This window comes from Dama dama, chromosome 10, assembly GCF_033118175.1.
Source record: "Dama dama isolate Ldn47 chromosome 10, ASM3311817v1, whole genome shotgun sequence".
NCBI classification, from domain to species: domain Eukaryota; kingdom Metazoa; phylum Chordata; class Mammalia; order Artiodactyla; family Cervidae; genus Dama; species Dama dama.
Window position 1 is genome coordinate 33,375,831 of NC_083690.1, and position 14,220 is coordinate 33,390,050.

The 14,220-nt window shown below is 42.4% G+C and overlaps 1 protein-coding gene and 1 pseudogene across 9 annotated transcripts in view; both read left to right on the forward strand.

Annotated features, from left to right (window-relative positions):
- Positions 1 to 14,220, forward strand: part of LOC133063697 (general transcription factor II-I repeat domain-containing protein 2) — a 58,933-nt gene that overhangs the window by 41,366 nt on the left and 3,347 nt on the right. For 5 of the 9 annotated variants that reach the window (XM_061153371.1, XM_061153373.1, XM_061153376.1 and 2 more), the window contains 3 exons: positions 2,087 to 2,270; positions 2,823 to 2,851; positions 5,308 to 7,130. In XM_061153371.1, the coding sequence (XP_061009354.1) occupies positions 2,087 to 2,270; positions 2,823 to 2,851; positions 5,308 to 6,911 (1,817 nt within the window). In that variant the 3' untranslated portion in view covers positions 6,912 to 7,130. The other 4 variants (XM_061153377.1, XM_061153379.1, XM_061153380.1 and 1 more) reach the window with 4 other exon arrangements.
- Positions 764 to 1,601, forward strand: LOC133063933 (glycine cleavage system H protein, mitochondrial-like; annotated as a pseudogene).

Sequence of the window (14,220 nt, forward strand, 5' to 3'; positions counted from 1 at the left end):
AAACAGTCTAAATGTCCATCGACAGATGAGTGGATAAAGACGTAGTACCTATGTATGATGGAATGCTGCTCAGCCACAAAAAAGAATGAAATAATGCCATTTGCAGCAACATGGACGCAACTAGAGATTGTCATGCTAAGTGAAGTAAGTCATAAAGAGAAAGACAAACACTATATGATGGCACTTTCTGTGGAATCTAAAATAGGACACAAATGAGCCTATCTGTGAAACAGAGTGATGGACACAGAGAACAGACTGGGGGTTGCCAAGGAGGAGGAGGTCGGGGGAGGGATGGAGCGGGAAGTTGGGGTTAGCAGATGTAAGCTTTTATAAATAGAATGGATAAACAGCAAAGTCATACTGTGTAATGTGGAAAAATATAGTCAATATCTATGATAAACCATAGTGGAAAAGAATATTTTAAAAAGAATATGTGTGTGTGTATGTCTATATCTATAGCTATATATAGATATATATGTATAACTAAATCACTTTGCTGTGCAACAGAAATTAACACATTATAAATTGACTATACTTCAATAAAAAAATTTTTTTTAAAAGCTATCTTTATCAAATCATTACGCTGTATACCCAAAACTAATATAATGTTATATGTCAATTTTATCTCAATTTAAAAAATAATTATCATAGCTATCTTTGACTTACCGACTTCTTCCTGTGGCTAAGTCTTGTTTTTAGCGTTTGACACGTGATGAATCATTTAATCCTCAGAAAACCTTTTTAGGTAGATAATCCCTATTTCATGCCTAGAGAAACCGAGTCTGCTATCCTACACATTCCCAATTTCAAAAATCACTAAAATCACTCTTGCATCCTAGCACGCCTGGAAAATAAAATAATGGCGGATCACCATTGTTATCACTTGACGTGAATAATTTTGAAAGCTTGACGTTAAAGATAAAGCTCAGTTTGGGGACCCTGTGCACCCGGGCGAACCTGGCGCTGCAAGCGGTGCGGAGCGTGCGGGCGGCGGTCGGCAGCCTGCGCGCCGGCTCGGCACCCCGCGCGCCCTGCTCGCCGCGGCCCCGGGACTGCGGGCGGGTGCCTTGCGGGCACTGCGCACCGGCCCTGCTCTGCTGTCGGTGCGGAAATTCACAGAAAAACACGAATGGGTAACAACAGAAAACGGTGTTGGAACAGTGGGAATCAGCAATTTTGCACAGGAAGCTTTGGGAGATGTTGTTTACTGTAGTCTGCCTGAAGTTGGGACAAAGTTGAACGAACAAGAGGAGTTTGGTGTTTTGGAAAGTGTGAAAGGGGCTAGTGAACTCTATTCCCCTCCATCAGGAGAAGTAACTGAAATTAATACAGCTCTAGCAGAAAACCCAGGACTTGTCAACAAGTCTTGTTATGAGGATGGTTGGCTGATCAAGATGACATTCAGTAACCCTTCAGAACTAGATGAACTAATGAGTGAAGAAGCATATGAAAAATACATAAAATCTATTGAGGAATGAAAATGGAACCCCTAAATAAACTACTTTGAAACAACTTAATCTAGCATAGTGGTCTTAAATTAGTGGTGGATAGATATTTAAAAAGCAACTTTTAGCAAAAGAAACTACTTGTAACAATGTTTCCTGAAGTAAATACCCCTTAACTTTCTAATGCCTTCAGATAAACACTGTGTATCCTTTCCACAGCATCCTGTGATTTTTAGGCTAGGCTCCAGTTATAATATTCAGAATTCCTGAAATTATCTCTGATAAAACTAATTATAAAAATTATGTAATTCAAGGATAACATGGTTATCTGATACCTTATATGACATTGTAACTTGCTTACAGCTATCCTTGGATTTGGGTCAAAATGATCTTCCCACTAGAAATAACTGCCAGTGGAGAAAAGTTTGTTAGTTGTATAGTGTCCAGTGAAGAATATTACTATCTTAATTTTGCAATATACTGTGTTTGCTGGTGCTATTTTTATACAGTGAAGCAACAGCCTTGCAGGAGAATAAACAATTTAATAATAAAATATTCAACTTCTTAAAAAAAAAAAAAAAAGCTCAGTTTGGGAGAAGCAAGTAACAAATTGAGCTGGTTTTATGCTCGTCTCACCACAGGTGAAGCCATTGGAGTGGATTTCCCTGTGAAAGTTCCCTACAGGAAGATCACCTTCAACCCTGGCTGTGTGGTGATCGATGGCATGCCCCCGGGGGTGGTCTTCAAAGCCCCCGGCTACCTAGAAATCAGCTCCATGAGAAGAATCCTGGATGCTGCAGAGTTTATCAAATTCACAGTCATCAGGTATGTGAGGGTTCCCTGCCAGGTCAGGAGAATGAGCTGCAGATCCTAACTTCCTCAAGGTGGACAAGTCAGGGGACACCGGGATTCTAACCCCAGCAGGTGGGCGGTGGGTCCTTGCGGTCAAGTCGGTCAAGTGCTATGTGATACCGCCCCTCATACTCCGTTCATGGTGTTCTTTTTGAAAAATATTTATTTTAATTTATTTATTTGGCTGCACTGGGTCTTAGTTGCGGCATGCGGGATCTTCATTGCAGCATGCAGGAAATTTTAATTTCAGCATGTGGGATCTAGTCCCCTGACCAGGCATCAAACCCAGGCCCCTTGCATTGGGAGTTCGAAGTCTTAACCACTGGACCACCAGGGAAGTCCCAGTTCATCGGCTTCTACTTCTGGGAACTGTGTGTTTTAGCTCCCATTTCTTGGTTATCGTTGGGCAACCAGTCTTGCTTTAGCCAATAGCTGACGTCACAAAAGTTTGTCGAATAGAACTAAATGGACAAGAGAGGAAAAGTGCCCTTTGTTGCACTCACCAATGTCTCTTTTTCTCTTCAGACCACTTCCAGGTCTCGAGCTCAGCAATGGTGAGTATTCCAGGGGTGAGAAGATGGTTCCAGCCCCCAATGTGAGGTGTGAGCTGTCTTCAGGGACACTCACCATGGGGTCCTTGCTTCCTGAGCCTTGAGTCTCAGAGCAAAGCATGCCACTTTTTATTTATTTATTTGGCTGCTCTGGTTCTTAGTTGCAGCATACAGGATCTTTAGTTACAGCTTGTGGGACCTAGTTCCCCAACTAGGGATTGAACTCGGGGACCTCTGCATTGGGAGCTTGGAATCCTAGCTACTGGACCACCAGCGACAAGTCCCAAAACATGTCGCTCTCTATGTTCATTTTTCCTGCTGCTTATAAAGCCCTTTAATTCCGTTGCTTGTGTCTTCTTAGCCAGGCATTTTTTTCCCATATTAGTTTGGTGGAGCTTGCTGTGAGTGATGGCACACCACACTCTTATTCCTTTATGCTGGAGGAAGGTGCTCATAATACTGAGCTACTGCTGCTCCACCTTAGCTGGCAAATAGTACCCGCCTGGCCACCCCAGTCCCACCTCCAGGATCTCTAACCACTGACCTCCCCACAGTTCAGAACCAACACGGCTACTGCCTGCCACAGCAGGGCTCCCAGAACCCGCTCCAGTCAGTGCTGGGGCTGACTTCTGTTCTGATGGAGCGATGTTCCAGCCTTTCTGCTTTTTTAATTTCATTTTAATTTAAAACTTTTTTTTTTTGGCCGCACCAGTTGGTATGTGGGATCTTAGTTCCCCAGTCAGGGATCGAACCCACGCCTCATGCAATAGAAGTTCGGCTTAACCACTAGACCCCTGGGGAAGTCCAAATGTTTTTCATGTCTCCCCTAGAGTCCTTGCAAGCAAGTCAAAATCCTATTGGATATTAAAGCGGACAGTGTAACTGTCAAAGACCTGCGGTATAGCACAGGGAACTATACCCATCTTGCATTAACCTATAATGGAAAAGAGACTAAAAAAGAACATACGTATATAATACCTGAAACTAACACAACAACATTGTAAGTCAGCTATATTTCAATGTAAATTTTTAAAAATAAGGTAGTTCTAGAAGAAAAGAAAAAGCAGAAAATGTAGAGATGGTTCCAAAAGTTTGAATCACTAGAGAACCTCCTCACTTAAATTTTGGAAGCTCTGAACTTCCTTGGAAATCCAATGGTTAAAACTTCACCTCCAGTGCTGGGGGTGCAGGTTTCGATCCCTGGTCAGGGAACTCAGATATCCCACATGCCTCGGGGCCAAAAAAGTCAAAACCTAAAACAGAAGCAATCTTGTAACAAATTCAATAAAGACTTTAAAAATGGTCCATCTCAAAAAAAAAATTTTTTTTTGTTTTTAGAAGCAAAACTCTTGTCTTGAAATGCACAGTTATTATTCCTAAATTCATCTGGTTGCTAAATAGCTTTGTGCCTTTTTAAGAGCTTTATTGTGGCATAATTTACATACCATAACATTCACTTGTGCAAACTGTACACAGTCCAGTGATTTTTCTCAGTAAAGTTACAGAGTTGTGCAACCGTTACCATAATCTAATACTAGAACATTTCCATCATCCCCCAAAGATTCCTCCTACCCATTTCTAGTCATTTCCCATTCCCACCCCCAGCCACAGGCAACTACTGAATTGACTGTCTCTGCATTTCCTTAAAGTGAATTTTTATACCCATGTTCTCTCGAAGTAAAGCTCACATACATTGTGGCCCATTTCTTTACACTGAAACCACGTAAGTTCTGTGAGGATCTGTGGCTGTCACCAGGTCTTTTGGGACTCATAGCAGGTAAATCATATGCCTTCTGTACTCATCCCCTTCTCTGTTATTTCAAAATTCTCTTGAAAAGCCATTGAAAAAAATATATGTCCAACTCTTTGGACTATAGCCCGCCAGACTCCTCTGTCTGTGGGATTTTTCAGGCAAGAATGCTGGAGTAGGCTGCCATTTCCTCCTCCAGGGGATCTTCTTGACCCAGGGATCGAACTTGAGTCTTCTGTGTCTCCTGCATTGCAAGCAGATTCTTTACCTGCTGAATCATCAGGGAAACCCAATATGTTAAAATGCAGATACAATCTCAAATCATTCTCATTTAAACCAGGTGGAACAAACATAGCCACTTACCGACCCTCACCAAAGACGTCTTTCATTTGACTCACCAACCTTTTAAAAAAGGGAATTAGTGGCCAATACGGAGAAACCAGGGGCTTTTTCATAAAAGTTCATTTCCAGGTTTTCTTTAGAAATCTGAAGATCCAGCCAGCGTGGGACCATGCTCCCTTGGCAATAGTTTGCTGGCCCTGAGTGTCCCCAGCCCCACCCCCACCTCTGCAGAGCTGGGTTACTCTCCAGTTAACCCACGCCCCCCAACCACCTTATCCCCTGCATTTGTCATCATGCTTTTGCTGATGTTTTTCTAACAGTCAGGAGAAAAGTGAACTCTTTCTTGTCTCCATGTCTCTATCAAAAGTGGGAAAAAGGAAGATAGATCAAGAGGGCCGTGTATTTCAAGAAAAGTGGGAGCGAGCTTATTTCTTCGTGGAAGTGCAGAATATCCCTACCTGTTTAATATGCAAACAGAGCATGTCGGTATCCAAAGAGTACAACCTGAGACGCCATTATCAAACCAACCACAGCAAACACTACGACCAGTACACCGAGAAGATGCGTGATGAGAAGCTCCAGGAGCTCAAGGAAGGACTCAGAAAGTATCTCCTAGGGTCATCAGACATCGTTTGTCCCGAGCAAAAACAAGCGTTTGCCAAGGCGAGTCCAAGGGAAAATGCTGCCGTCCAGCCCGTGGAAGACATGGCTGGGAACCTGTGGGAGAAGTTACGTGAAAAAATCAGATCTTTTGTGGCTTATTCCATTGCCATCGACGAGATCACAGATATAAACAACACCACCCAGTTGGCCATCTTCATCCGGGGAGTCGATGAGAATTTTGATGTGTCAGAAGAACTTTTAGACACGGTGCCCATGACGGGTTCGAAGTCTGGAAACGAGATCTTTTTGCGTGTTGAGAAAAGTCTGAAAAAGTTTAACATCGACTGGTCGAAACTAGTCAGCGTGGCCTCTACCGGCACCCCTGCCATGGTAGACGCCAACGATGGGCTGGTCACGAAACTCAAGTCCAAGGTGGCGATGGTTTGCAAGGGCTCCGACCTGAAGTCCGTGTGTTGCATCATCCACCCGGAGTCGCTCTGTGCTCAGAAGTTAAAGATGGACCACATCATGAGTGTGGTAGTTAATGCCGTGAACTGGATCTGCTCCCGTGGACTGAACCACAGCGAGTTCACGACTTTGCTCTATGAGCTGGACTGCCAATATGGCAGCCTTCTGTACTACACGGAGATTAAGTGGCTCAGCCGTGGGCTGGTGCTGAAGAGGTTCTTTGAGTCCTTGGAAGAGATTGACTCCTTCATGTCCTCCAGGGGCAAGCCCCTGCCTCAGCTGAGCTCTCAAGATTGGATCAAAGACTTGGCCTTCTTGGTGGACATGACCATGCACCTGAACACATTGAACATCTCCCTGCAAGGGCATTCCCAAATCGTGACTCAGATGTACGACTTGATTCGGGCCTTCTTGGCCAAACTGTGCCTCTGGGAGACTCATCTGGCCAGGAATAACCTGGCCCACTTTCCCACCCTGAAATCGGTTTCCAGGAACGAAAGCGACGGCCTGAACTACATTCCCAAAATCGTGGAGCTGAAGACAGAGTTCCAGAAAAGACTGTCTGATTTCAAACTCTACGAAAGTGAACTGACCCTGTTCAGCTCCCCTTTCTCCATGAAGATCGAGAGCGTCCAGGAAGCCCTGCAGATGGAGGTGATTGACCTGCAGTGCAACACAGTCCTGAAAACCAAATACGACAAGGTTGGAATACCGGAATTCTATAAATACCTCTGGGGCAGTTACCCCAAGTACAAGACCCACTGTGCCAAGATCCTCTCGATGTTTGGGAGCACCTACATTTGTGAACAGCTCTTTTCCATTATGAAACTGAGTAAAGCTGAGTACTGCTCCCAGCTGAAGGACTCCCAGTGGGATTCCGTACTGCACATCTCAACGTGACAAAAACACGCTCCCACACGGTCCCGGGGGCTGGAAGCCTAGAATCCTCTAGGTCCGAGGGGTTGCGAGATGAAAACATGTTATTAAATATTTCTGGTTTGCTTTTTTTTCCAGTTTGACTCAGAAATATCATTTGCAGTTAGCATACCTGTTTGTATGACATTTTGTGCTTCCCCATAGCCCAGTAAAAAAAAAAAAAATCAAGAAAGTTTTACTGTATTTCTAGTAGTTGACTCTTCTTACGCCTGGCCTGTTTCACTCCCTCCCATGCTTGCTTAGCCCTGTGGGCATTGGGCCTGCATCCTGCAGTTTAACTCGGAGAGAGAGATGGAGTTATACATACACGCACATCTACCTCCCTGTCGTTTGCATGGTGTTCCATGTGACTTCACATGTTTCCAAATTGAAGGAGAATCAGAGACGTGTTCACATACTGTGGTGTCTCTGCCTTCCCAAGAAACCAGAAAGGTGGGACTTAAAATAGAAACTCCCATTGTAAAGCAACTATTGTTGTTGCCTGGTCGCTGGGTCCTGTCTGACTCTTTCACAACCCCATGGTCTATAGCCCACCAGGCTCCTCTATCCATGAGATTTCCCAGGCAAGAATACTGGAATGAGTTTGGAATTTCCTTCTCCTGGGGATCTTCCCAGCTCAGGGATCGAACCCACATCTCCTGCCTTGGCAGGTGGATTTTTTACACTGAGCCACCTGGGAAGCCCAAAGCAACTATATTTCAATAAAAATTAGCAAAAATAAAGTAAAAGCAGATGATGATGATGATGAAAAGCAAAATACAATAGAAAATCCAAAAATAAATAACATAGACTTTCAAAGACTAAGTTGAAGTTTGGAGGCTTTTTTTAAACCTTTATTTGAAATAATTTCAAATGCATAGAAAAGTTAAAGAAATGAAAAGTGCATGAAGAATAGTTAATTCCCTTTTGCCAGATTCTCATATTTTATCATCTGTTTGTTCTCTTCCCCCCGTCTCTCTCTTGTGTGTATGTATGTGTGTGTACATTTCCTGTGTGTATAAGTGTCTTGTTTATGATTATCTGTATATGTGTATAAACATATGTGCATAGTTCTTTTCTGAACCGGTTGAGTGGAAGTTACACTTTGTTTATCTCTAAATACTTTTGGGAGTATTTTTAAGAAGAAGGATATTCTTGGCCATAACCATGATTTAGTTACCAATTCCAGTAAATTGAACACTGGTGCAATATTTTTATCTAGTTTTTAGCAATCATACTCCAATTTTGTCAGTTGACCAAATTACTTTTCCTTTGTAGCATTTTTCCCTTGGAGGGTTGTCACATAGATGCACCTGAAACTAACACAACACTGTAAATTAACTATCCTTCAATTTTTAACAAATCATCCAAAGTTACAAAAATTTATTAACTCAAAAAAAAAAAAAAAAAAAAAGCATAGATACAGATCAATGCAAAGAAATAGAGCAAAACAATGGAATGGGAAAGACTAGCGATCTCTTCAAGAAAATTAAAGATACCAAGGCAATATTTCATGCAAAGCTGAGCACAATAAAGGACAGAAATGGTATGGACCTAACAGAAGCAGAAGATATTAAGAAGAGGTGGCAAGAATACACAGAAGAACTATACAAAAAAGATCTTCACAACCCAGATAATGACGATGGTGTGATCGTCTGACCTAGAGCCAGACATCCTGGAATGCGAAGTCAAGCGGGCCTTAGGAAGCATCACTACAAACAAAGCTAGTGGAGGTGATAGGATTCCAGTTGAGCTATTTCAAATCCTAAAAGATGATGCTGTGAAAGTGCTGCACTCAATATGCCAGCAAATTTGGAAAACTCAGCAGTGGCCACAGGACTGGAAAAGGTCAGTTTTCATTCCAATCCCAAAGAAAGGCAATGCCAAAGAATGCTCAAACTACTGCACAATTGCACTCCTCACATGCTAGCAAAGTGATGCTCAAAATTCTCCCAAGTCAGGCCTCAACAGTACGTGAACCGTGAACTTCCAGATGTTTAAGCTATATTTAGAAAAGGCAGAGGAACCAGAGATCAAATTGCCAAAATCTGTTGGATCATCGAAAAAGCCAGAGAGTTCCAGAGAAACATCTACTTCTGCTTAATTGACTACGCCAAAGCCTTGACTGTGTGGCTCACAACAAACTGGAAAATTCTTAAAGAGATGGGAATACCAGACCACCTGACAACAGTTAGAACAGGATATGGAGCAACAGACTGGTTCCAAATCAGAAAGGAGTACATCAAGGCTGTATATTGTCACCCTGCTTATTTAACTTACATGCAGAGTATATCATGAGAAACGCTGGGCTGGATGAAACACAAGCTGGAATCAAGATTGCCAGGAGAAATATCAGTAACCTCAGATATGCAGATGACACCACACTTATGGCAAAAAGCGAAGAAGAACTAAAGAGCCTCTTGAAAGTGAAAGAGAAGAGTGAAAAAGTTGGCTTAAAACTCAACATTCAGAAAACAAAGATCATGGCATCTGGTCCCATCACTTCATGGGAAATAGATGGGGAAACAGTGGAAACGGTGACAGACTTTATTTTGAGGGGCTCCAAAATCACTGCAGATGGTGACTGTAGCCATGAAATTAAAAGACATTTGCTCCTTGGAAGAAAATTTATGACCAACCTAGAAAGTGAAAGTGAAGTCGCTCAGTCATGTCCAACTCTTTGCGACCCCGTGGACCCACCAGGCTCCTCCATCCATAGGATTCTCCAGGCAGGAATATTGGAGTGGGTTGCCGTTTCCTTCTCCAGGGGATCTTCCCGACCCAGGGATCGAACCCAGGTCTCCCACATGCAGGCAGTCGCTTTAACCTCTGAGCCACCAGGGAAGCCCAACCTAGACAGCATATTAAAAAGCAGAGACATTACTTTGCCAACAAAGGTCCACCTGGTTTTTCCAGTAGTCATATATGGATGTGAGAGTTGGACTATAAAGAAAGCTGAGCGTTGAAGAATTGATGCTTTTGAAGTGTGGTGTTGGAGAAGACTCTTGAGAGTCCCTTGGACTATAAGAATATCCACCCAGTCCATCCTAAAGGAAATCAGTCCTGAATATTCATTGGAAGTACTGATGCTGAAGTTGAAACTCCAGTACTTTGGCCACCTGAGGTGAAGAACTGACTCATTGGAAAAGACCCTGATGCTGGGAAAGTTTGAAGGTGGGAGGAGAAGGAGACGACAGAGGATGAGATGGTTGGATGACATCACCAACTCAATGGACATGAGTTTAAGTAAACTCCGGGAGTTGGTGATGGACAGGGAGGCCTGACATGCTGCAGTCCATTGGGTCGCAGAGTCAGACACAAGTGAGTGACTGAACTGAACTGAACTGAACAGGTATAAAGTTAGAGATATGTATTCTTAGTATCTATTAGTTGCTGGAATTAGTGACCCGAAATTGCGAATACTTTCCAGATTTTGAGGAATTAATCTGATTAGGGTGCAAGAGGGTTGGAGATCCTACCTGACGACGCATCCAGGAAGCAATGGGGGAAAAGGCTTTGATGGAAATTAAAGGAAGCTGATGGGAGGAGAGACCAGCCTCCAGCTGCTCACCCTGTGGAGGGGACCCCGGCCCAGCTGGGGCCTGAATGGATGTCCTCAGACAGGAATGACCCACGCTGGGCAGTTCCTGTCCTCAGGAGGCTGACTGCAGTTCCAGCTGGGGCCGAGGCTCACTTCCTGGGAAGTGAGTCAGGTGACTTCCGGACTGGTTCACAGTGGGAGTTTCGGGAGGCCAGCTGCTGATGTACCAGAGCAGAAGTTGACTCAGCATAAGAGGCATGGTCCTGCAAACCCTGCCAGGAAATACCAGCCCCCGGGTTTTCAGACAGTCATCTGGGGCTCAGAATGATTAAATGGCCTGCCTGAGGCCACATAGCCAGGAAAGGATTCGATCCCGGGTCCGCATGACTCCGAAGTCCATGTTCTTCCTTTTCTAAGCAGCCACCATGCGTTTGTGGAGACCTAGGAGGCGTCTGTCTTAGAGCCCTGCTCATCCCTGTCGCCTGTGGCTCCCTGGTGTTTAGCCCATTATTAGGGAGAGGACCACAGCGTTCAGCCAGGGCTGGCTTCTGTTGGCTGAGCTATTCATGGGACTGTTTTACTTTGATTCAACTGCCAAGGTCCCCAGGTTCCTTCTTGACCTGTAGAGTGTCCTGGGACCAGGTGGCTTGACCATCACAATCACTTGTATGACTGAGCCAAGACTGGGAGAAACTGACTTCTCTCTTAAGTGACCAGCCTTGTCCAGCCTCCCTCATATACCGCTTCCCACACAGGAAGAGAAGCACTCCATGCTTCCCACGGCCTTGGGGACAAGCTGTCTTCTATCAGTCAGCTCAGTTCAGTTCAGTCGCTCAGTCGTGTCTGACTCTTTGCAGCCCCTTGGACTGCCGCACGCCAGGCTTCCCCATCCGTCACCAACTCCCGGAGCTTGCTCAGAACGCCTGTCCATCAAGTCGGTGATGCCATCCAACCATCTCATCCTCTGTCGTCCCCTTTTCCTCCTGCCTTCAATCTTTCCCAGCATGAGGGCCTTTTCTAATGAGTCAGCTGTTTGTATCAGGTGGCCAAAGTATTGGAGCTTCAGCTTCAGCATCAGTCTTTCCAATGAATAGTCAGGACTTTAGGATTGATTGGTCTGATCTCCTTGCAGTCCAAGGGACTCTCAAGAGTCTTCTCCAACACCACAGTTCAAAAGCATCTGTTCTTTGGCAGTCAGATTTCTTTAAGGTCCAACTCTATTTTTTATAAGATTTGCAATTCTAGTTTGCACTGTAGTGTCTTTGCATCTGGAGAAAGACCCATCAGCAGAGATGTGAAGGCCCTGGGCCAGCTGCAGTGCTGGAATGGGTGGTAATAATTGCTTTCTGGTACAGCTCCCTAACTGGGCAGGCTCTCTGAATAATCAGAGACACCCTGTCTCTATAGTCAAATTACAATTCTCTGTGTGTTTGATAAGCTATTGTCCTTCACTGAATATTCACAGCTCTTAAATTAGCCAAGACCTCCACTGTTTCTCAGAGAGGGAAAACTGGGTAAACGTTCAAATTTCTGTGCCCCTTCTATGCCTTAGCAATCACCCCAGGATGGCTATTGTCAATTAAATCTGGAATGCAAGATCAATTATATTCTCCTATTTATATTTGCCAGTTTAAAAAAATGTTTATTCAATTTATTTAAACTAAAATAAATAACCAATTCACCCATTTCTTCTACCTTGTCACCTCCCACTTCTTACAGCCATTAGCCTGTTTTCTATATGTTATTTTTTGTTTGCCTTTTAGATTCCACATATAAGAGAGATAATACACTCTTTGTCTTTCTCTGCCTGACTTCACTTAGCATAATGCCCTCAAATGCCATTCATTTTGTTGCAAGTGGTAAGATTTTATTATTTTTTATGGCTGAATAATATTCCATTTTATATTTATGCCACAATTTCTTTATCTAGTCATCCACTGATGGCCACTTAGGTTGTTTCTATATCTTGGCTATTGTAAACAATGCTGCAGTGAACTTGAAGGTGCAGTTATCTTTTTGAATTAGTGTTTTCTTTCTTTTTTTTTTAGTGTTTTCATTTTCTTCATATAATTCTGATGGAACTCCTGGATCATATGGTAGTTCTGTTTTTAATTTTTTTTTTTTTTTTTTTTGAGAAATGAACGTGGTGAGAGCACACATCATTTTCTTGTTCCTGATCTTAGAGGAAAAGCTTTTAGCTTTTCACCATTGAATTTGATGTTAGCTATGTACTCCTTACACATGGCCTTTACTATGTTGAGGTATGTTCCCTACATACCTGCTTTATTGAGTATTTTTGTCATAAATGGATGTTGAATCTTGTCAAATGCTTCTTCTGCATCTACTGATGCAGAATCATATGATGATCATATGATTTTCAGCCTTCATGTTGTTAATATGGTGTATCATTGACTGATTATTGAACCATCGTTGCATCCCTGGAATAAATTCCACTTGATCATGCCGTGTGATCAAAGGTATTGTTGAATTCTGTTTGCTAATATTCTTTGAAGAATTTTGTATCTAGGGTAATCAGAGATATTGGCCTGTAATTTTCTTGTTTTGTGACATCCGTTGTCAGGGTAATGGTGGCCTCGTAAAACACATTTGAAAGAGTTCCCCTCTCACAAATTTTTTGTAAGAGTTTGATAAAGATTGATCTTATAATAACTGTTCTTTGAATGTTTGGTAGAATTCACCAGTGAAGCCATCTGGTCCTGGACTTTTGCTTGTTGAGAATTTTTTGTTTGTTTGTTTGTTTTGCTGATTCAAACTCCTAATCTCCTTGCTAGCAATTGGTCTGTTTCATTTGAGATTTTAATTTCAGATTTTCTATTTCATTATGATTCAAGCTTTGTAGATTGTATGTCTCTAGCAATTTATCCATTTCTTCTTGGTTGCCCAGTTTATCCATTTCGTCTAGTTTGGCATATAATTGTCCATAGTAGTCCCTTCTGATCCTTTGTATTCTGTGGTATCAGCTGTAACATCTCCTCTTTTATTTCTGATTTGAGTCCTCTCTCTTTTTCTCTTGCTGAATCTAGCTAAAAGTTTGTCAATTTTGTTTATATTTTCTAAGAACCAGTTCTTAGTTTCATTGATCTTTTCTATTGTCTTTTCAGTCTTTATTTCATTTATTTCTGCTCTAATTTTTGTTCCTTCCTTCTACTAACTTTGGGCTTCATTTGTTCTTTTTTTTCTAGTTCCTTGGGGTGTACAGTTAGGTTGTTTGAGACTTTTCTTGTTTCTTGAGGTAAGCATTTATTGCTATGAACTTCCCTCTCAGAGCTGCTTTTACTGCATTTCATAAGTTTTGGTATGTTTCACTTCCGTTTTCATTTGTCTCAAGGTGTTTTTGTTTCTCTTTTGATTTTCTTCTTTGACTCATTGGTAGTTTATAACTTGTTTAATCTCCACATTTGCGAGTCTTCCAGTTTTCTTCCTGTAATTAATTTCTAGTTTCATACCACCATGACTGAAAAAAATGTTTAATATGACTTCAATCCTCTTATATTTGTTAAAACTTGTTTTGCAATCCAATAAATCATTTATCTTGGAAAACACTTACTGATTTTCTGGGTAGATGACCTATCCATTAATGTAAACAGAGTATTAAAGTCCCCTCCTATTATTGTATTGGTGTCTGTTTCTCCCTTTGGGTCTGTTAATATTTGCTTTGTATATGTGAGTGCCCCTAAGTTGGGTGCATAAATAGTTACAAATGTTATATCCCCTTATAAAGGATTGACCCCT